The sequence below is a fragment of the Pseudophryne corroboree genome, chromosome 6 (genome assembly GCF_028390025.1).
Source record: "Pseudophryne corroboree isolate aPseCor3 chromosome 6, aPseCor3.hap2, whole genome shotgun sequence".
Taxonomy (NCBI): domain Eukaryota; kingdom Metazoa; phylum Chordata; class Amphibia; order Anura; family Myobatrachidae; genus Pseudophryne; species Pseudophryne corroboree.
In genome coordinates this window covers 530,281,438-530,304,880 of record NC_086449.1, presented here as the reverse complement: position 1 = coordinate 530,304,880, position 23,443 = coordinate 530,281,438, and the positions used below count along the sequence as shown (strand labels likewise).

The window sequence follows — 23,443 nt, the reverse complement described above, 5'->3', positions numbered from 1 at the left end:
CAGATGGTTAGTGCGCCCGCCCAGTTCGTCTATGTAATGCTGAAACGTCTTCCTTGAAGCGGGACAAAAGTAGCTTCATAGTACCCACAGTAAGGGCATCATCATCTCTGACTTGCTTCAAGGCTGAAACAGCAGCAGACACTGAAGGGACGGCTGCCATGGGTGTAGAAATCTAAAAAACTGGATCAGTAGTGGGGGTCCCAGTATTTTTAGGACGAGAGGATTGTGGGGATGACTTGAAGAATGAGAGCTGCGAGACCGGTTTAGAGGGTTTGTTTAGTTTTGAAGGCATAATAAGGCACAGAGATAGCAACTCAGGGTTCCCGGTTACATGAAGTAGAAAGACAAAGGCTCCACTGTCAGTAGTACTATCAATACATCTCGTCGACAATGAAGAAGGGTAGGAGAGAATATACTTAGTAGGTCGGCATTGGCAGAGTCAACAAAGCCAGAAAGCAAGCCAGCATCTGATATATCAGCCAACGGAGAACAAGTAGGATGTAGCTTCAATCCACCCAGAAGCAAATCCAATAGACGATGTATGGAGGAAGCAGTGGCTCCAGAGATGACAGGTATAGAAGTGTAATCTACAGTATAGTTGCACACACTCTGTGGAGTTATAGAAAGGCAGGGAAGGGGGGTTGGGGGGGGGGAGGGAAGAAGAGGGAGCACCAGCAGTGCAGCGTCTTCCCTTCTGTACTCACCCACCCACTGACCAGAGACACATTCCCTGTATCACATGTAGCCAGGATGGAGGTCAGGAAAAACACAGGGCCCTAACAGCAGGCAGTGGCAGTTTGCAGGGGATTCAGCGTCTCTTTCCCCTTCACAGGGGAGACCCAATATGGCCGCCACTATTCTCTTCTATGGGCCTCCTCCGGTTTCAGCTGCTGTGTCTCCGGCTCCCTCCACTCTGCCACCACCGCCCGGCAGTACTGCATGCCCCACTGCCTCAGGTGATCCCCGCTGCTGTCCATTCAGCTCGTGGTGAGTACTCCATGGACCTCCGGATATCTGCTCTGGCTGTGTCCCGCACTCCAGGTCCTGGCTCCGGGCAGGCAGGTAGGCCACAACCCACGGAAGTGATCTAATCACTCCCCGGCTCCTCCGCACTCAGGTGGTGAGGATAGGGTGCAAGGGCCAAAATAAGGTCCTGAGGGGCTATAAAGGGACAGTGTAGCAGGTGCCCCTGGAAACACATCTGTCCCAGCCAGACAACAAGCCACGCCCCATAATTGTCTTTTCTAAATGTATTTAGAAAAGTTTGTAAGTGCATTGGAAAAAATTACTTTAAGATTGACGTTAACAACTTACTTCTAAAAGGTTAAATTTCACCTCCCCAAAATGCCTGTAAAATGCAAACACAACAAAAACAGTCTCTGTATTTATCAAGCGGCAGAACTTGTGAGCAGTTCTAGGAGTGGGATTTAAAAGGGTAACAGTATTAAATACAAAACCAGGAGTGTTTTTCATTTACATTTTGCAGCCACATCTAAACAGCTAGACAATTAAAATGTTAGGTTTAACCTTTTTTAGAATACGCTGTTTTTGCTTGCAAGTTTAAAAAGGTGTATAGGTGTATACCGACAGCTACTACCCCTCTCTCCTTATCCCACTAACCCTAACCCTCCTTACTTGATGCTTAACTCTAACCCTCACCCACCCCGCAGCCTAAACCTAACTGTCCCCCCTTAGTGCCTAACCCCCCTTTTTAGTGCCTAACCCTCCCTCCCAACAGCCTGACTGGCCATATATCAGGTCGATATTGTGTATGAATACACAATATTGACGTGTCACTTGACGCACTGTGTGCACATCATAGAAACATAGAATTTGACGGTAGATAAGAACCACTTAGCCCACCTAGTCTGCCCCTTTTTTTATCCATTAGGTAATCTCAACCCTTTTTGAACCTTAATTCTTTGTAAGGATATTCATATGCCTGTCCCAAGCATGTTTAACTTGCTCTACAGTCTTAGCCTCTACCACCTCTGATGGGAGGCTATTCCACTTGTCCACTACCCTTTCTGTGAAGTAATTTTTCCTTAAATTTCCCCTGAACCTCCCCCCCTCCAGTCTCAGTGTATGTCCTCGAGTTCTAATACTTCTCTTCCTTTGAAGAATGTTTCCCTCCTGAACTTTGTTAAAACCTTTGATATATTTGAAAGTTTCTATAATGTCCCCCCTTTCCCTTCTCTGCTACATACTATACATGGTAATATCTTTTAGCCTTTCCGGGTAAGTTTTGTGATGTAGGCCATGCACCATTTTAGTTGCCCTTCTTTGTACACGGTCTAATGTATTTATATCCTTCTGGAGATATGGTCTTATGATGCAATGCGCGGCTCCGCGGGTCTCACGTCGCATAAAATGATCATACGTGCAGCCCATATTATCAGCTGTAATTGTATGCACATTGTACCATGTTTGATGTACATATGATACATCGTATGGTGTATGGCCAGCATCCCTCCTGCCCGGCATACTTATAATTGGGATACAGTCGGGATTCCATTGTCAGTATTGAGAACGATGTTGCGATTCCGGCGACGGTCTTCTGACCAGTGTCAGGATTCCAGCGTTGGGATTTCGACTGCTGAAATCCAGAGCGCGGGGATGCTGTCTGCATCCTCAGTACACAGATGATCTTCTCAGGGAATTGCCAGTTATTATTTATGGATTATTTTGGTCTGTTACATCTATAGGCATTTTGTGCAGCCAGCGCTAGGCTACCTGCAAGTCAGCTGAGATACGGGGAGGAGATGCTGTAGGTGCGAGGGCTGTAATAGGGGTGTGCGGGCACATAACCTGCACACCCTGTGTGCATGCCTTTGATTGTAGTATAAAATAACACAGTTCTTACACTACTGTGTGTTATACTACAGGTATACTACAGTTACCTGCTGCTGAGTATTGCTATCTGCAAGCTCTTACAAGAAAACAATATCATCTGTAAAATATCTAATGTAGTGGAGGTCATAGCTTTGTTCCATACAGTATATCCATAGCATAATTACATATATAACAGAAAATGCATCCTGAACTGTACTTACAAGCAGACACTGAGTTTCAAATACATGTAACTCTTAAATTACTAACAATATATAATAAAACAGAAAATGATATCCCTTATAACTCTATAATTGTGTTTTACAAATGTTCAAAACTAAATGCATTCTTCGTGTATAGTGAAAGTCAATGTACAGATCAATTAAATAGTCTTCAAGTTTTGGCCTCACAAGTCAACCCATTATTTTGGTATATTTTTTGACATACACAAGTGATTTTAATATAGGTATACATTAGTTTGTACAATTACCATTAATGCACTGATTCACTAAGAGGAACACTGCCATGCTGTGTGTTAGGAGGAATAACCCCATTCCTGCAGACCATATAAATACTGGATATGGATCATTATGCTCTTGCGCAGGATCTACTTGTCACTTTTTATTCCATAACTCCAGTCAAAAAAATAAAAATAATTTACCTGCTTTGTGATTTAATTTCTTGCACTAGTTTTCACAGCGGCCTGTGGGGGTCATTCCAACCTGATTGCACGCTAGGTTTTTTGCTGCGCTGCAACGCTGCAATCAGGTCAGAACTGCGCATGCATATGCACCACAATGTGCAGGTGCGTCGCACGGGCACAAAGCGGATCATTGCTGTGCGATGGGATTTACGAAGAATCCATTCGCATGGACAATCGCAAAGAGATTGACAGGAAGGCGTTTGTGGGTGTCAACTGACCATTTTCTTGGAGTGTTTGGAAATATTCAAGCGTGTCCAAGCGTTTTTTAGGGCGGGTGTCTGACGTCAATTCCGGCCCCGGAGAGATTGAAGTGATTGCAAGGGCAGAGTAAGTTCAGAGCTACTCAGAAACTGCACAAAATGTTTTTGCAAAGCTCGGCTGCACATGCGATCGCACACTTGCAAGGCTAAAATACACTCCACTGTGGGCGGCGACTAGGCGTTCGCACGGCTGCTAAAAACAGCTAGCGAGCGATCAACTCGTAATGACCCCCTGTGTCCCATGTGGCAGGCCTGGGTCAATTGTTTGAAGCCTGAGGCTGTATTACAAGCTGCTTTCATCACTGTGTTCTCTAGGTCTTTTACATTTCAGAGACCCATTATACTTTTACTTCAGTCAATGCAGGTTCCCTGCTCAGACAGGTAATCATTGGAGGCATCACACCAGCTAAGGGGCAGACACAAACATTTGCTCTTTTCTGTCTAAGACTTTTGGTTCAGGGTAACTTGTTGCTCAATAGCACTAATGTACAGCTCTGCAAAATCCAACAGAAGGCGATGTAATAGTCAGAATTATCCAGATTACCAGTAATAGCTCGTTTTGTGCACTTCCACCTTCATGAGTAAAGGATACAAGTAGACACTATCTGAATGTCAATAAAACAGCAGATGGAAATGGGGTCATGGTTTGATTTTTTTTTTTTATCTCCGGTATCATGAAAAGATTTTACAACATAAATAAATCTTTGATGACAAGAATAATATATATAAAAAAGCAGAAAACAAATTACTGTAAGGTGTCTATAGTGTGGTTCCGTTCGATAGCTTTCTAAACACCGATGTCTTTTAACAAATAAACAAAAAGCAAATGCATTAACAAATAGTAAAGTGCTTCTTAAAACAGGTTTACAAGGAGGCTGTTTACAACAATTCGGAATATAAAAAGTCTGTTGCTTGTTTTTTTGCTTTTGTACCTTCAATAAAATAAACAGTTTGCTTGATTGTAGATACTTTTGCATTCACTTTGTCAGACACTCACTTCCAGGTGCGATATACCCATGATATCACATGCCAGCTATAATTAAGGTGGCAGAGCAGAGGTGTCACACCCGGCTGTGAAACAGGTGTACGTGTCATGAAATGCACTCACGTACGTGAAGAATAACAGCATAAAGTTGCTGTGCAGTTTTCTTCTGTGCATTCTGCACACTTTCTCTTGTTCACTGGTATTTAAATAATGAAGTCAAAGAAGTAGCCTTTCTTAATCTGTATCCAATACTCTTCTTTCCCTTCATAGGCAGTCATTCTTTACAATTTCCATTACTTTCTTTCCTATGGAAGGTTTCCAGAGCAGGACAAAGCTTTTCATGTTGACAATGAGACGACCAGAACGTACATCTTCATAGCCAGCCACAAGGTATTCTAGCCCTGAGAAAATCAGAACAGCGTTACCAACTCACAGTCACCTGAACGCCTTCCTACCTCTTATTTTTCATCAGCATTACAGTTACAGTCCAAGGTAATTATGGCAGGCTAGAGTGTGCTGGTAAAGTGGCTGCAGATAAACTACTTTTGCCAATGCCTAAATAATAAGTTCTAATGGCCTCTGGGCAGTTCCTTAGTTTAGTAGGACACATTAACCATGCTTACCTCATAATCAGTGACCACTACAGTTGGTCGTTACTCACTGCTCCCTGGTTCAGGCTGTAAGATGTTATACTTACACCATTTGATGGGATTCTCTGATTCCCTGATTTTCCCTATCTCAAATCACTAATTAGAAATTATACTATTATTGTATATGACATTAATATGTGCTAATATAGTGTAATAACACAGTCAGTTAGGAATCAAGTAATTTGGCATAGCAGCTTACAGCTCTGAGGCCATGAGGAAAATAAGCAAGCCAGTTCAGAAAATAGATTGGGCAGAATAAAAATAACTATTTGAAATGGAAATTGCCTTTAAATCAACCCCTTCACTTAAATCAATATAGAGCATAGACATTTTGAGATTTGCAATGGCATGAGTAGTCACACCTTCCAACACTGGGCAGCCGGCAGGTATTTGTGCAGTGGCGCACCCAGGGGGGGTTTCCGAGCACCCAGAAACCCCCCTCCACTAAAATATATATATATATATATATATATATATATACACACACAAACACAGACACACTAGTTTTACGGACCCAGCATATACTGGGTCACCTCATTCCCCACCCCCGTGATTGGCTCCACCCAGTTCTGGAAACCCCCCCATGCAAGTCCTGCGTTTGCCACTGTTGTGGCATCGGATACCCAAATGAGCAGATACACACCTCTCACGTTCCTGGCAGTCAAGACAAATATGCCGACTATGGGAAAGGTTGGCCAGTTCCCTTAAATCAGGACTATCATACCTAAACTGGGACAGCTGGGAGGTATGAGAGAGGAGGCACTGTGAAACTGATCAATATTGATAAAATATGGAGATTTTATCATCAGATTTTTTTTTCTCCAAGGAAAAGCAACACCATAAAGGTTGAAGCAGCCTCCGCAAAGACATTTGGCCACTATAACTTATTACCATTACAATGACCATTGAATTGATTCAACTGTAGGGGTATATTTACTAAATATCAGCTTTACAAAGTCATTGATTCTCAGTGGCTTTGAGAGCTGGGTTTAGACGCATTACTATTGACCTTTTAAATCCAGCTGTGAAAGCTGATACTGGGAGGTGGGGGTCTCCAATTAGCCGCAATAGCACATTTTCACTGCAAAAAAAAATGGGAAACAAACACTGCTTTTTTCGCAACCTGCAATATCACAGCTATCCAATCACTCGCATGCGATAATTCTCCATAGGGCTTATCACAAATTTCTCTCCACCTACTCTGAGCAGGTGAAAAATTGGGGAAATCCCTATTTTTAGTTAAAAATGTTGGGACTTGGTCCAGAATTCCTTGGACACCCCCCTTAATTACTAATTAGGCACATTGATGTGTTTAATTACTTTTAGTTAGCCAATAATAAGGTGTCAGTTTTAAGGTGAAAAATGGTGGCAATTGAGGTACAAGGGATGGGACAGGTATGTGAGGGTGCATTATGAGTGGGACAAGTGTTTTTAGGCTTGCAGGTGGAAGTAATTAGTCATTTTTGCAAGGTTTTTAAAAAGTGCCTTTAATTGACCCAAATATATACTTTAACCCATTTTCATATTTCCCATATTTAATGAGAATATTTATTTTATACACAAAAGCTTGCTTTTTATAATTTTTTAAACGTGTTTAAAAAAAAAAACATATTGCAGCCATTTAACACATTTTAAGTCCCCAAAATCTTTTTATTATGCCCTCTAATATACTTCTGTATTGTTAACCTATATCACTTTGGCATTTTGGGGGTACAGGCTGATTTTCCAGTTTTTACCTGTACTTTTCGCTGGTAAACACATCGCAGATCACCCGTTTTCGCAATTTTGTAATAGGTTAGGTTGAAAAACGGGAGTGTGCATACCCACTATAAGTGGGTTTTTTTTCCGGGCAATAGGTGATAAAAACTTTAACTGTGACCGCATATTGTGGCTAATTGGATACCCCCCAAAGTGTTTAGTAAATATACAGTACCCATTAGACTTTGTTTTGGCCTTTTATTTTATAGGTTTACCCTTACTACTAACTAATGATAACAAAATAATTATACATTAAATCAACTATGGTAATTTCCAGAGACAGAAATAACAGTAGACATGTGGGTTGCAGATAGTATACCAGGGTTTAGGATGGGACAGGTACAGCCCCATTTAGTCCATGATTCTGGGTACAGAGTTCTCTTTCCACGCAGGATCTTCAACTTTGTCATTTTCAAAACCTTTTTAATCTTCACATTAACCTCAGCATGAGAGCCCCTGTCATGAGCTGACAGTATCTTAATTTTTAGCACTGTCCAAAGAGAAAAACAAAGTGACAGAAGAAAATTAACTGGAAGGCACAGAACACAAAGAACCCCTTACTGTATATATGGTGCATAGTAGTAACTGTTGTACTAATTGTTAATCATTAGTCCAATGATCATACATACTGTAGATATACAAGTATACACATTTGACAGTTACTTTATCACGTCATCTTGTACGCGCCAAAAACACAAACTAAATTACGATAGATGAACAGTTATTTACTGTAGCTAAAACACCTTCCCCAGCCCAGGAGCCCAACATCTGCCATATCGTTCCACTAAAAAGCTGCAGGCAATAAGAGGTGTAGCATTATACAATATTTACACACATTATTTAACAACAGAAACAAAGGGTTTATTGCAGATAATCAGTAATATAACAACCTTGTTTACTCATAAGTTTGTTTTGTCACTCTCTTTAAGGGCTCCCAGGTCTTGTCAGGTGATAAATTGTGTCCTAATCAAGCACACATCCCTCTTCCATAGTGAGACAGAGTGATGACGGAGTGAGGGACCTGTGTGCTCACATTTGTTTTGTTTTTGCTTCTACTCCTTATCTTTAAGGAAGATATAATATCATCACTAGTGCTCTCAGGAAGCCAGTGCAATACTCAGCAATAATCAGATTTTTTCACCAACAAGAGACCCCTTGAACCTTCCTTTGCAGGACGCCCTGTCTTTGTTGGGTGTAACTTATCTCCTGACCCTGATCCACTCCCAGAAGGAAACAGGTGTGGACAGCTTTAACAATTGTAAAGGGAAATGAATACATAGGGCCATATTCAATTAGCAGTGATAACTGACTTTTCACGTGAAAAGTCCGGTTTTCGGGTGAAAAACCGGACTTTTCACGTGAAATGCAATTACAGCCTATTCAATTATCCTGGAAAATTTATCGGTGATCATGTTTTCACTAATTTCACTTCACCTTCTCTGAAGCAGGTGAAAAGTTGGGAAAAGTCACTATTTTAAGGTAAAAATGTTTGGATATGGTACAGAACTCCTGGGACACCCCCCTTTATGACTAATTAGGCACGTTGAAGTTTTAAATTATTTTTAATTGGCCAATAATGACATGTCATTTTTGGGGTGAAAAAGTAAAAAGTGATGGAAATTGGGGTTCAAGGTATGGGACAGGTATATTGGGGTGCTTTATGAGTGGGACAGGTGTTTTTTAGGCTTGCAGATGGGAGTAATCGGTCTGTTTCCACTTTTTTTTAAAGTACCCTAAAATGACCCAAATATATACTTATACCCATTTTCATGTACCCCAAATTTAGTGAGAGCATTTATTTTGCTCAAAAAAACTTGCTTTCTATCATTTTTTTGCATTTAAAAAAAAATGCATATAACCGCCATTTCACACAATTTAAGTCCCCAAAAACTCTCTAATGTGATCTCTAACACACTTCTCTTCTGTTTTCCTATGTTAGTTTAGCATTTTTTGGGGTACAGGCTGATTTCCCCATTTTCACCTGCACTTTTCACTGCAAGAATTTTCACGTGAAACCCGGTCGGAATTGAATAGGTCGAAAAACGGAGCGTTTTCGCGGCAATTTTCGGCCGATTGCGGGCGAAAAATTGCCGCGAATTTGCGGATAATTGAATACCCTAGATAGTCTTTTAGCTTAAATACATATGTTATTTGCTATTGGAAATGTACATGTAAGACTAAACATTACGTATTTCATCTGCTTAGTAAGAGGACTAAAAATGTCTGCTATTGATTAAAACATTTTTAGATTAACGTTTAACATGTGTTATTTTCCAAGTCTGTGTGGCATCTCATTTCCTACCATGTATGCTTCTAAAATCAAAACTGCTTTCTTCAAGGGCTTAAACATCAGTGTGAAGGCTGCAGATTACACAGAGGTCAATGACAATGGATCATAGCAACAATGCTGTTTGTGTAGTCATTCATATTCTATGCACTTCTAATGAGCCATTACACACAACACTAAGTTGGTTTCTAAATGAGCAGAAATAGTTGTGTTTCTATCCAGATCTGCATGACAGCATGAGCCCAGTAAGTCTGATATATGAGATCTAAAGTCACAATCATTATTGTGTGTGTTTACAAAGCTGCAATCTATTATAACCAAGCCTTAAAACTATGAATGTCCATTTAATATTCAGACAATACATAGTTACTATTAGCTTATTTACACTAACAACTACATTTGGAATTCTTTTGGTGGGGTGAATGAAAGTGTAGCTTGCTTATGTATACATCTGAAACATACCTCCCAACTTTTGATGTTGGAGAATCGGGACCTGCCACGCCGAAGGTGCAACAGTGGTCGAAAAAGGGTCGTAGCCTCAGATGAGTGGGCAGGCCTAGGGTAGAGGAGGCGTGGCCTAGCACAGCGATCCCCCTTTTCATCATATTGGTGGTGTGCCCAGCGCTCCCTGAGCAGCTGGGCAGCACCCCGGCTAACCCTCCTTGTAGTAATAGATGCACATCTACTCAGTGACCACCGGCTGCTTTTTCAGAGCAGTGGTGATCACTAGCTCTCCCAATCTGCCCACCCCGCGCCCACAGGACACTGCGACCCACGGAATGGACAGCGGGACTGTCCCTCTGTATTTGGAACTGTTGGGGGGTATGCTGAAAAGGTCAAAATAAATATCACACTGTCCTTAATGACAGGCATCATGCTGTTAGATGATGCATGCTCCATTTAGCTGTGTTAGAAACATAAAATTTTACGGCACAAGATAAGAACCACTTGGCCCATCTAGTCTGCCCTTTTTTAAATCATATTTTTATCTCAAACCTTATTTGATTCTTATTTCTTTGTAAGGATATCCTTATGTCTATCCCATGCATGTTTAAATTGTTTACTGTCTTAGCCTCTACCACCTCTGATGGGAGGCTATTCCACTTGTCCACTACCCTTTCTGTGAAGTAATTTTTCCTCAAATTTCCCCTGAACTTACCTCCCTCCAATCTCAGTGCATGTCCTCGTGTCCTATTGCTTCTCTTCATTTGGAGAATGTTTCCCTCCTGGACTTTGTTAAAACCCTTGATATATTTGAAAGTTTCTATCATGTCCCCCCTTTCCCTTCTCTGCTCCAAACTATACATATTGAGATTTCTTAGTCTTTCTGGGTATGTTTTGTGATGTAGGCCATGCACCATTTTAGTTGCCATTCTTTGTACAGTCTCTCACGTATTAATATCCTATTGAAGATATGGCCTCCAGATTTGAACACAGTATTCTAGATGAGGCCGTAACTATACAGTGGCATTATTACTTCTTTCTTTCTGCTGCTGATTCCTCTCCCAATGCAGCCAAGCATCTGACTAGCATCCTCATAGCTTTGTTACATTGCTTATCTGCCTTTAAGTCACCTGAAATAGTGACTCCTAGATCCCTTTCCTCCTCAGTAGTTTCCAGTATACTGCCATTAATATTATATTTAGCCTTAGGATTTTTGAGATCCAAGTGCATGATTTTGCATTTTATTGCATTAAACTGTAATTGCCATACTCTTGACCATTCCTCTAGCCTACCTAGATCCTCAATCATTTGTTTTCCCCCTCATGGTGTGTCTACCCTGCTGCATACCTTTGTGTCATCTGCAAAAAAGCATACTTTCCCTTTAATGCCATTTGGAATGTCACCAATAAAGATATTAAAAAGCACTGGTCCAAGTACAGATCCCTGGGGTACACCACTGGTAACATTTTCCTCCTGTGAATGCACTCCGTTTACTACAACTCTCTGTTTTCTATCCTGCAACCAAGATCTTATCCATTCAACAATCTTAGTACCCAATCCCAAGCTTTTGAGTTTATTTAGCAGTCTGCAATGTGGAACAATGTCAAAAGCCTTACTAAAGTCTAGATAAGCTATATCTATGGCTCCACCTTTATCTACTTACTTTAGTCACACAGTCAAAAAAGTCAATAAGTTTCATTTGACATGATCTCCCCCCCAGTGAATCCATGCTGTTTGGGATCCTGTAAATTGCTGGATTTGATATAATCTACAACTCTTTATCTTTATTGATGTAAGACTCACTGGTCTGTAGTTGTTTGACTCTTCCATGCTTCCACTTTTGTGCAGTGGGACAACGTTCACTCTTTTCCAGTCCTCTGGAATTACTCCTGTAGCTGATGACAGGTTGAATAATTCTGTTAATGGTGCTACCAGCACCTCTTTAAGCTCTTTTAGTATCCTTGGATGTATGCCATCTGGCCCCATAGATTTGTCCACTTTCAGCTTTGAGAGTTCTGTTAGGACCTTCTCCTCTGTAAATGTAATTTAACTGTGGCCCCTTCCCCTCTCTTTCAGTAGTGAATACTAAGCAAAAATAATTATTAAGATGCTCTGCTATTACACTGTCTCCCTCAACAAGACTCCCAGTCTATGTCTTTAGTTTTATAATTCCGCCTTTTGTTTTACTCCTTTTGCTTATATACCTAAAATAAAGTTTGTCCTCCTTTACCAACTGACTGGGCCATTTTCTCCTCAGCTTGTGCCTTTGCACATCTGATTACCTTCTTAGTCTCCTTCTGCCTAACAAGATATATCTTTGTCTTCATTATTTTGTGTCTGCTTATATTTCCTAAAAGCCATCTTTTTTGCTTTCACAATACTTGCTACTTCTTTCGCAAACCACACTGGCTTCCTTTTCCTTGTGTTTTTCCTTACACTTTTGATACAAAGGTCTATTGCCTTTAATATTGCACGTTTTAATGTTTCCCACCTCTCCTGCATTGCTTCCAAGTTCCTCCGCTCTGCCATAGAATCACTTACACATTTTCCTATCACTACAAAATCAGCTTTCCTAAAATCTTTGTTTTTATATGGGATAAGTCAGTCTCTGTCTTTATTCTGAACCATACTGCTTGATGATCACTGGATCCCAGGTTTTCACCCACTTTTACGTCAGATATTCTGTCTCTATTTGTATGTATTAAGTATAATATTGCATATTTTCGAGTGGGTTCCCTCACCAATTGGTGGAAGCATGCTCCCTGCAGTGAATTTAAAATGTCCCTACTTCTAGTGGAACCAGCAACAGACACCTCCCAGTTTACATCAGGAAGATTAAAGTCTCCCATGATTATTACCTCTCCTCTGATTCTTCCCATTCTGTCCTTCCTAAATAAAGTATATCCCGGTATAGCTATGTCCCAGTAATGATTTTCATTGCACCATGACTCTGTAATTGTCAATATATCTAGATCATCCCTTGTCATTATTGTAATTTAGTTTTGTGATTTTATTTCCTAAGCTCCTAGCATTTGCACACATAGCTGAGTTTTGTTTGTGCTTTTCCAGTGACGTAGCCATATTCATCTCTCTGCCTATGGTTATTTGGATTTGATCTGAATTATCTTCTGTTGGTGTGGATATGCTTCCTATGCCCTTTGCCTGCAGAAACAATACCTCTGGTTTGGGGGAGATTGCTTTATTCCTATTTGGTTCACTGCCCCCCCCCCCCCCTCTGTTTGTTTAAATAGTTCTTGATGAAGCATCCAAGAAGTCCTTGATGGAGCATTCTCTTAAAGTGAATCCATTAAGGTCAATTGACTTTCCCCCACTGGCCTCAAGTGCTCAATACATACTCATAGTAAGTCAAACATACTCATTTTACATAAAGGGGCTGATTCTGAGCTGCACGCAGAGTGGCTGTAGCTGTGGGCAGCCACAGAAGACTGTTGTACTACTTTATGCTAATGCCAGTATCTTTTCTACTAATGTAGTGGATCCTGAGTGTGAAAGCGGAAAGCATTGAGGCTCACTGATTTTACATTGGCAGCTACAACCATTGTCATTCGTATCTGCACCTGCACTAGCCCCATCCTAGCTGCAAGTGGTCTGTCTGAAACATGCTCCCCTTCCCCATATGCATGACTCAGAATTATACAGGGCTTGTGGATTCACACCAATGACACTCCCATGATACGACCAGTGACTTTCTGATCTCACACTGTCGTCACAGGACAGTCAGTGGCATTCTGATCTCACACAGCACACTGTTGTCACAGGACAGTCAGTGGCATTCTGATCTCACACAGCACACTGTCGTCACAGGACAGTCAGTGGCATTCTGATCTCACACAGCACAGTGTTGTCACAGGACATGTAACTTACCATAAGAGTATTTCATGCTGCAGAACACTTTTGGACTTCCTAACACTTGTTCTTTGCACTCACATTTACCTAAAATAAAAAAAGAAAGATTTGTATGTACAAATTATATATATATATATATATACACGAATCTTGAAATAAAGTTTGCTAATTATAGTGTTGAAATATAAACTTCTTTTGCAAATTACTTAAGATATACATTTGTTTAGCATTAAATTGAAGTGTTTACTTAGTTTTAATAAATATATTTGCAAGGTATCAATTTTACTACTTGAAATGCCATATGCAGCATTACCTAGTGTTTCCCCCTCCCGGGCCGGGATGCCCGATGGTGGGCATACAGGCTGTGCAATATCGCTAATGATATCGCACAGTGACGTCATGCCACGGCCGGCCAGAGCATGCAGCTTTGGATGATGAGTCCAAATTGAACTGCATGCACGGCCGAGACCAAGGATCATTAACGACCTGCAGGGCCGCGCATCACTCATCGTCGGCAGCATACACACTGGGCGATACAGTAAACTATATCGCTCAGGAAGGGGAAAATGAGCGATATAGTTCACTGTATCGGTAAGTGTGTACACACCTTCACAGAGGAACTAGAATAGGGATGGCCATCGGCCATCAATGATTTGAAATCATTGATGGTCTATGACCAATGATAACTACTTTTAACATTGTAGGGAGAGAACCAGATGGTTTCCCGCCAGCGATGCTACAGAGATACCAATTTTTTTATTTTTTTTTATATATCCAAGGTGTCGTGTCGGGACACAGAGCATAGCTCCGCCCATGTCACCCAAAAATGCCATGCCTAGGGTCCTAGTTGGCCTGCAACTCACTAAACACTAAAGCAGGGGTGACCATCGGTGGGTGAAACCATTGATTGTTTCCTTGCAAATGCTTTAACCATCGATGGATAACCACATATGGCCAACCCTAAACTAGAAAGAAAGGCCGAAGCAGACAGCAAAAGAAAGACAAAGAGGGACAAAGTCAATTATTTCTCCCTCCATCCTGCCCCTTTACGGTGCCCACTGGTGGTATTCTGATGTTACTGCCTATGGGCGCGACAACTTAATTTCAGCTCGTTACTCCCAGAGGTAGCGTGCTGAAATGCGTGTGAAGAAACCCATTTGGGCACCCAAACGGGTCTCTTCACAATCTCGCCAATTACTTTAGTCTGGTTGACGCGCCTAAACCAGACTGTAATGAGCGCAATCAGCACGATAACGGTGCACATTTTAATATCGCCCCTCTATCTCCCGTCACTTTAGATGGGAGATAGCGGGTTAGATATCATTTGAATCCGGCCCAGAAAGTGTGAAAATGAGAAACAAGTGAGGGAAAGACAGATAACAGAGAACCAAGCTACATGTGAGAGACAGAGCCTAGAGAGGTAAACTACAGAATATATATTGCTGAGACTTGTGGTGCCACACAAAACCCATGCATATGCTGTGCCTATCTTCAGGATGGGAAACTGTATCCTGCTATTTGGTGATAACCATTTATTGCAAACAATCTTCTATTTCATGTGATAGACATTGCTTTGAATATAAATAACAGTGCTGAAATGGTATCAAGTAAAAAGTCAATTGTATGTATGTCAGGGCCCCAACTTGAGCACACAAAGATTTGAAACACAACGCTGGTTGCAACTATAAAAGCTACTTTATTAGTTATTTTACACTGCATTGTGTCCTGGACATTGTCATCTAGTATAAACAACAACTCATATATAAAGAGGTTTCAGCAAATTAAATAGTATTCAGAGTGTAAAATAAACTATGTGAATGTGTTTTTGTATGCTAAGGTAACAGGATATACTGTATATATTAAAATGTTAAGTAGGTCTGTAGGTATTCTTGTGAAACACAAAGTCTGTAATGCATAATTTTTTATTTGTGTAGAGCCAGTTAGTTTGCAGTTTCCATATTGTCAGCAACATACTATTTAGTACAAAGGGCTACTTATGTGAATGCGATATTGAAACCTAAATGTAAAACTTATTTGGGAGATTCTTTGTAATTAATCATTTAAGTTGAAGTGGCCCACTCTTGTTACTATTTGGGTTAACTAGAAATGAATAAAAATTACATTTTGTCTTTATCCAGGGAGGGATGAATCCTGGCCTGCTAGGGTGTGAAGGAGGGAAAACGCAAAAAAAAAGAAGAAGAAGAAGAAGAATTCCTGACAACATAACTCAAACAGGTATCAGGTATCAGCCAGCAATAAACATACTACTACTAGAAAGTCATTTGGATACTATATATATAGACGGTCGAGTCACATTTAATGACCGCCAGCTAATAGCCAGAGCAACCGCCATGTACAGCAAGGACAGCAGCTAGATGGGCTGATCTGTCATTTTAGACACACGTCTGGTAGCACCCAGGGTCATTTTGATGGTGAGCTGCTCCACTGTAGCATGTTGGTCGGCCCTCATGCACCTTTGTAGCTGACGTTCACCTTTCACATCAGTGGGACGTGGTGCTCTGCAGTTTCTACGTAGGTTATTTGCAATGGTGCCAGTTGTCCAGTCACTGTACACCTTCACCACAGCAGCACATGAACAGTTCACAAACTGCACTTCTCCAGAAATACTACCACCCTAGGCCGGAAAGCCGATAATCATCCCTTTTTGCAACTCGGATAAATCTCCCCTTTTACCATGACAGCAATGAGTGATATGTGTACTTCACGGGCTACATGCTGCTGACGTAAAATGTAGGAGGTGGTCATAATAATGTGACTTGACCGTAATATATATATATAAACACACACACACACACACACACACACACACACACACACACACACACACACACACACACACAAGAAGAAGAATTCCTGACAACTTAACTCAAACAGGTATCAGGTATCAGCCAGCAATAAACATACTACTACTAGAAAGTCATTTGGATACTATATATATAGACGGTCGAGTCACATTTAATGACCGCCAGCTAATAGCCAGAGCAACCGCCATGTACAGCAAGGACAGCAGCTAGATGGGCTGATCTGTCATTTTAGACACACGTCTGGTAGCACCCAGGGTCATTTTGATGGTGAGCTGCTCCACTGTAGCATGTTGGTCGGCCCTCATGCACCTTTGTAGCTGACGTTCACCTTTCACATCAGTGGGACGTGGTGCTCTGCAGTTTCTACGTAGGTTATTTGCAATGGTGCCAGTTGTCCAGTCACTGTACACCTTCACCACAGCAGCACATGAACAGTTCACAAACTGCACTTCTCCAGAAATACTACCACCCTAGGCCGGAAAGCCGATAATCATCCCTTTTTGCAACTCGGATAAATCTCCCCTTTTACCATGACAGCAATGAGTGATATGTGTACTTCACGGGCTACATGCTGCTGACGTAAAATGTAGGAGGTGGTCATAATAATGTGACTTGACCGTAATATATATATATAAACACACACACACACACACACACACACACACACACACACACACACACACACACACACACACACACACACACACTATATATAATTGTGGGTATGGATATCTTGATAAAGGTCTGAATAGATGCCTTCACCAGATGACACCCAAATTCGGTCCTCAAGTACCCCCAACAGTTCACGTTTTCCAGATCTCCTCATGGAATCACAAGTGAAATAATTAGCTCCTCCAGTAGATCTTTTAAAATGTGTCAGTGAGTAATGATTACAATTGTACTCGTGCTAGGTGACCTGGAAAACATGAACTATTGGTGGTCCTTGAGGACACTTATCCTGGGACACTTATGAATTACACAGGTTATGTGGCTGCATAAAACCAGGTGAAATGTAGGCTTGTAGTCAGCCAGCCACAGAACCTGTGTAATTCATAAGTGTCCCAGGTTAAAGGGATAATATGGTCAGCCTATCTTACATACAGTTAGTGCTTCATAATACTGCAATTTTCTGACTAGAAAACCTTGGCAATATACATGTACAGTACATGAAATGGGGATGCTGTACCTCATTCACACTATACCATACAGTATGTCCAAACAGTTCCTTGTCCTGATTTGAGGAGACTGTCCCAATTTACAAGAAGTTGGGTGGTATAGCCACTTACACGGTGATTGGGAGGTGTTGTGTCTGCAAATGGTGTAGCATGTATAGGAATTCTGAGGTCCATTTAGGGTTGGAAGCGACCTGGATCTTTGGAATATTAGGCACGGAAAGTGCAAGACACTGCATAGCAGTGCTTTGTACTGTGTGCACATAAAACTCTATATACTGACACATCAGTGGCTACAAAGGGTTAATATTTGCTGGAACTTTAGCATAGGTGCTCCATGACATCCGGATCAGCAGCACTCCCTTTGTTGACATTCCAAAGAAGGGAAGCAGTAAGATCTGAGCAGCGTTCAGTTTATCCAATAATTAAAAAATGGAATGTTTGTGCAGTCCAACAGAAACAAACCACAGTAAATGCATATTTTGTTGACATTAATTAATTCTAATAGAAATGAAATTAGAAAATGGATTATGAAAACCGCAATTCTTGTTCGCTATGATACATTTCATGCCTGGTTAGGCAATGAATGTGTTACATTGTATGAAGGTACTTGTCTCTATTTGTTCCGCTCCATTACTCAGTGCTATTTAAATCTTATATATCAACAGTATTATTGCAGCAGCATTGCTGTACTCCATTGCTGCTTGACTAAGGGGCCCTACACATTTCCCGATGCGCCGCCGAGGTGCCCGACGGCCGATACGGCCGACGAGCGACCCGGCGGCGGGAGGGGGGGCAGTGACGGGGGGAGTGAAGTTTCTTCACTCCCCCCGTCACGCGGCTGCATTGAAGTGCAGGCAAATATGGACGAGATCGTCCATATTGGCCTGCATGCACAGCCGACGGGAGACCAGCGATGAACGAGCGCATCGTTCATCGCGCATCGTTCATCGCTGGAGCCTCCACACTGAAAGATATGAACGAGTTCTCGTTCATTTATGAACGAGATCGTTCATATCTTTCAGAAAATCGGCCAGTGTGTAGGGCCTATAAGTGTAGAGCATCATTTCAAGTCATGTCAACCTCCAGTGGCCCCTTACACCAAGGGGTATATTTACCAACTTAAAATCAATCTAAATCAATGATGTGTATTGGATGTGTGCAGTAGCGCACGCAGGGGGCCAAATGTTTATTTGTGAGACGGAGACAGAAGTGTCTCTGTCTCAGCAAAAGCCGCGACCGCGACACGGAGCTACTACAGTAGCAGCAGCAGCAGCAGCAGCAGAGAGCTACATACAATAGCTCTCTGCATAGACAAAGTCCGGGGAGAGTGCTGGCTGCGCATTCTCAGCCGCAGCAGCTCTCTCCCTCCTCACTGAACCGCCAGTCTGCTCCTGCCTCCCACTGCTCCCAGCCGCTGGTGGTATGTACAGTATACCACCAATACTGTATATGAAATGTGTGTGTATCATATGTATGCATTTACAGGGATGTATGTGTATTTGTGTATGTATGAATGTGTGTGGTATGTGTGTGTGTGTCTATGTATGTGCTGTTTGTGTATATATATATATATATATATATATATATATATATATTGATGAAGAAGGCGGCACTCAGACAGGCTTGGAAAGCAGTAAAACTCTTGTCAGTTGGAATAAACTGACAAGAGTTTTACTGCTTTCCAAGCCTGTCTGAGTGCCGCCTTCTTCATCAATATATTACTAGAGGTCTTCGCCTCCAGGAGGGCACCGCAGCACCTATCAACTTATGAGTGAGTGCCGAGTACATAGTACTTTATATATATATATATATATATATATATATATATATTCCTTATGTTTTACCAGCACACGGGATGCCGGCTGTCAGTATACCGACAGTGGCATCCCGTCGGTCGGAAGCGAAATGGCGAGAACACTCGCGGGCTCGCTGCAGGCCCGGTTGCTCGCTTCGCTCGCCACAGGTTATATTCCCACTCGGTTGGTGGCTTGGAGCAACTAACCGAGTGGGCATATCCTGCGGATATAGGGATTCCGTTTATCGGTATTTCACCAGCCATCGGGATTCTTGCATGTCGGTCTCGAACACCGTGATGCCGGTATGCGGCATTTTAACTGAGTCCCATATATATATATATATATATATATATATATATATATATATATAGATAGATGTGTGTGTGTGTATATATATACAGTATATATAGCTACCTATACTGTATATATATATATATATATATCTATGTGCGTGCTTGTGTGTGTGTGTGTGTGTGTGTGTGTGTGTGTATATATGTACACATTCACAGATACACACCCATGGAAACCCCCCTAAATAAATCCTGCGTTTGCCCCTGGTGTATCCGCATCCTAGCAGGACACTCCATGATGCGGTTACACAGAAGACACACATTTGCTAACACTTAAAAAGCAATATAAAAAAAATCATCTGTTAGTAAATGTGTGTTTTAGCCTCTGAAACATAACATCTTAATTGATTAAAATAAATGGAAATTGATCTTTAGTAAATATAAGCAAAGCTCTCTGTTACGGAAGAGAGGGTCCTAAAGGTTGGATGCCCATTTTCTTTATACCCATGACATGCAATAGGTTTGCTGGCACTTATCTACTATGCCAAGTTCAGTATCACAGTTTTCCACCTGAATTACATATAGATACACACATACACAGTCGAGTCACATTATTATGACCACCAGCTAATAGCCAGAGTAACCGCCGTGTGCAGCACGGACAGCAGCTAGATGGGTTGAACTCTCATTTTAGACACATGTCTGGTAGCACCCTAGGTTCATTTTGATGGTGAGCTGCTCCACTGTAGCGCATTGGTCAGACCTCACGCACCTTCGGAGACGACGTTCCCCTCTCACATCAATGGCGTGTGGTGCTCTGCAGTTTCCATGTCGGTTATTTGCAATGGTGCTATTTGTCCAGTCACTATACACCTTCACCACCTAGCACACGAACAGTTCACAAACTCCTCTCTTTCAGAAATACTGCCACTCTTGGCAAAAGCCGATGATCATCCCTTTTTGCAACTTGAATAAATCGCCCCTTTTTCCTATGACAATAACGGGTGGCATGTGTGCAGACAGCCTATCGCACACCTTATATACAAACCAAGCCAGTGCATTACACATGACGTACTTCATGGGCTATGCACTGCCGATGTCCAATCAGCATATTGCTCAGGATGGAGCATATCGGGCAGTGTGTATGCACATCAAACCTAGTGATCCTGCTAGCATCCTTGTTTATGCTAATGAAGGACAGAACATGGGGGATAATTCAGAGTTGATCGCAGCAGCAAATTTGTAAGCAGTTGGGCAAAACCATGTGCACTGCAAGGGGGGCAGACATAACATTTGCAGAGAGAGTTAGATTTGGGCGGGTTATTGTGTTTCTGTGCAGGGTAAATACTGGCTGCTTAATTTTTACACTGCAATTTAGATTTCAGTTTGAACACACCCCACCCAAATCTAACTCTCTCTATATCTGCCCCCCCCCCCTGCAGTGCACATGGTTTTGCCCAACTGCTAAGAAATTTGCTGCTGCAATCAAATCTAAATTAGTGGTCGTTCTGTCCTTCATGAACATAGCTGCAGTGTGTACGGGCAATCTGGGCTGATGTGCATTTGTTTCAATGTCGGAACGAATGCCCGTTGTCCCAGTGTGTACCCAGCTTTACACTCTTTAACAACTCGGTATCCTGACCGCCGAGATCCCGACAGCCGGCAAACTGATTGGCTTTGATTGTCATTCTAATATGTTCAGCTTACGTTTTATGGGAAAAGTGAAATAGGTGTGCTGTAATGATCTATATAAATCCAGTGAGTAAAGTAGAGATGTTAAATCGCATCAACCTTTCCTCTAAATCTTTTTAATCCAGCATTAAATCAGTGGGAAGTGTTTTAAAATATATAGATCTTTATTTGAAGCAGACATTCACAAGTTATGAAATGAGTAATGTTGAAGCAATGCAATCAATGCTGGTATCCTCATACCCTTCAGTGATAGAACACTTTCAAAATGAATCATGGCACAAGTGGCATTGTAGGATATCCATATGACTTTCAAGTTTGTAAATCTATGAAATACATTAATTCCTTTTGAAGCTAATGAAAGAAGAAGTCATAGAAGCTATTCCCACTTATAAAACAATAGAGAGAGGAGTCACCCAATAGTGAAATAAATGAGCATCTATTTAGTGACCGGTAGATAATAAAGACTGGTCTTGTATCAAGGCTCATGTGTATTGCAATGGTTTCTCCACTGGTGATTACCACAGCTTGCTACCTTGGGTGCATCAGGGAAAATCATCCAAAATTTGGCATTTACAGATCTCCAAATGAAAAAGGTGAACAACCCCTGGAAAACTGGGACAATTCGAAAGCCATGAAAGCAGCGCCTTACTTTACATGATTCCAGTAGAGCTGCCAGAGACAAACAAGGCATGGGTTTAGTAAAGTATAGATTCATGTCTACTTTACTATTTGTTTTAGTTATTTTATTGGTATACGTTTAATTTGCCGGCTGTCGGGATCCCGGTGTTCAGGGTACCGACGCAAGGATCCCGACAGCTGGCAATGCCGGCAGCTAGAATACCGGTGCACCAGGACTATTCCCACTCTGGGTGTCCATGACACCCATAGAGTGGAAATAGAACCTGTGGCGAGCGCAGCGAGCCCGCAAGGGGACTCTTTGCGCTCGCCCCACTGCCGGCATACTGGCGGCTAGGATGCCGTTGTTGATATACTGATGGCCAGCATCCTGGCCGCTGGTAAATCATACTGAACCCATTTTATCTTTACCAAGGGCTGGGTTCGTGTGACCGGCGGTTGGGAGGCCACCCTTCACCATACCGACGGCGGGATCTCGGCTATTAGATGGCCGCGGGGGGAAGGGGGGGGGGGGCGAGTGCAACGAAGCCCCTTGTGGGCTTACTGAGCTCGCCGCGCAGTGGGCTTCGGCTGCTCGCTGCGCTTGCCACAGGTTCTATTTCAGCTCTATGGGTGTCGTGACCGTCAGGCTATTCACTGTTCGGGATCCCGGCGTCCGTATAGTGACCGGCGGTCTCCTGGACAGCACATGACTTACATACAGTATGTATGTACATAATTATAGTGCAGCCTGAGAAAAGTCCTGTGACCATGACTGGGAGCAGGTAATGAGGTATATGAGAGACACTCATCTTGTGCTGATCAGAGAGATTGAGCTGGGAGATATGTTTAGATAAGCGAAGAGATACATGTTGGTGAAGTTTGGTTAATAGCCTTATGTGTAAGTAAATGTATTTTTTATTGAGTTATGTACAATATAGGTAACTAATGCAGGGACTGACAGAGCGAAGCAACAGACGAGGAAGATTAGCTTCACAGCTGCATTTAAAATGAATTGTAGTGGTTAAAGTCTGTTTTGTGGAAGACAAGTAAAGAGACTATTGCAATAATCAATGCGGGAGAAAAATAACGAGTGCATAAATTAAAGTTTTGGCAGTGTCTTGTGTAAGATATGGACATATTCTGGATACTTTTTTTTAGATGCATGTAACAGGATTTGGAAACAGACTGAATGTACAGTAGGGAACAAAGGAAAGGTCACAGTCTAGGATGACACCTAGGCAGCAAGCTTGTGGGGTAGAGTTGA

General features: G+C 41.9%; 1 protein-coding gene and 1 long non-coding RNA gene across 12 annotated transcripts in view; one reads left to right on the top strand and one right to left on the bottom strand.

Moving 5' to 3' along the window:
• Positions 1-23,443, top strand: part of LOC134932819 (uncharacterized) — a 221,135-nt gene that overhangs the window by 12,151 nt on the left and 185,541 nt on the right. For 6 of the 7 annotated variants that reach the window (XR_010179495.1, XR_010179490.1, XR_010179494.1 and 3 more), the window contains exons 2-3: positions 5,092-5,269; positions 15,922-16,018. This is a non-coding gene — a long non-coding RNA (uncharacterized LOC134932819). Of the gene's footprint in view, positions 1-5,091; positions 5,270-9,524; positions 9,718-15,921; positions 16,019-23,443 lie in introns of all 7 variants that reach the window. The other variant, XR_010179492.1, reaches the window with a different exon arrangement.
• The window catches only part of NTN4 (netrin 4), a 233,671-nt gene continuing 211,973 nt past the window's right edge, over positions 1,746-23,443 (bottom strand). For 4 of the 5 annotated variants that reach the window (XM_063927591.1, XM_063927593.1, XM_063927589.1 and 1 more), the window contains 3 exons: positions 13,802-13,870; positions 7,505-7,675; positions 1,746-5,178 (listed from right to left, as the gene is read on the bottom strand). In XM_063927591.1, coding sequence (XP_063783661.1) covers positions 5,042-5,178; positions 7,505-7,675; positions 13,802-13,870 — 377 coding nt within the window. In that variant the 3' untranslated portion in view covers positions 1,746-5,041. Of the gene's footprint in view, positions 5,179-7,504; positions 7,676-13,801; positions 13,871-21,862; positions 22,231-23,443 lie in introns of those variants that run through there. The other variant, XM_063927592.1, reaches the window with a different exon arrangement.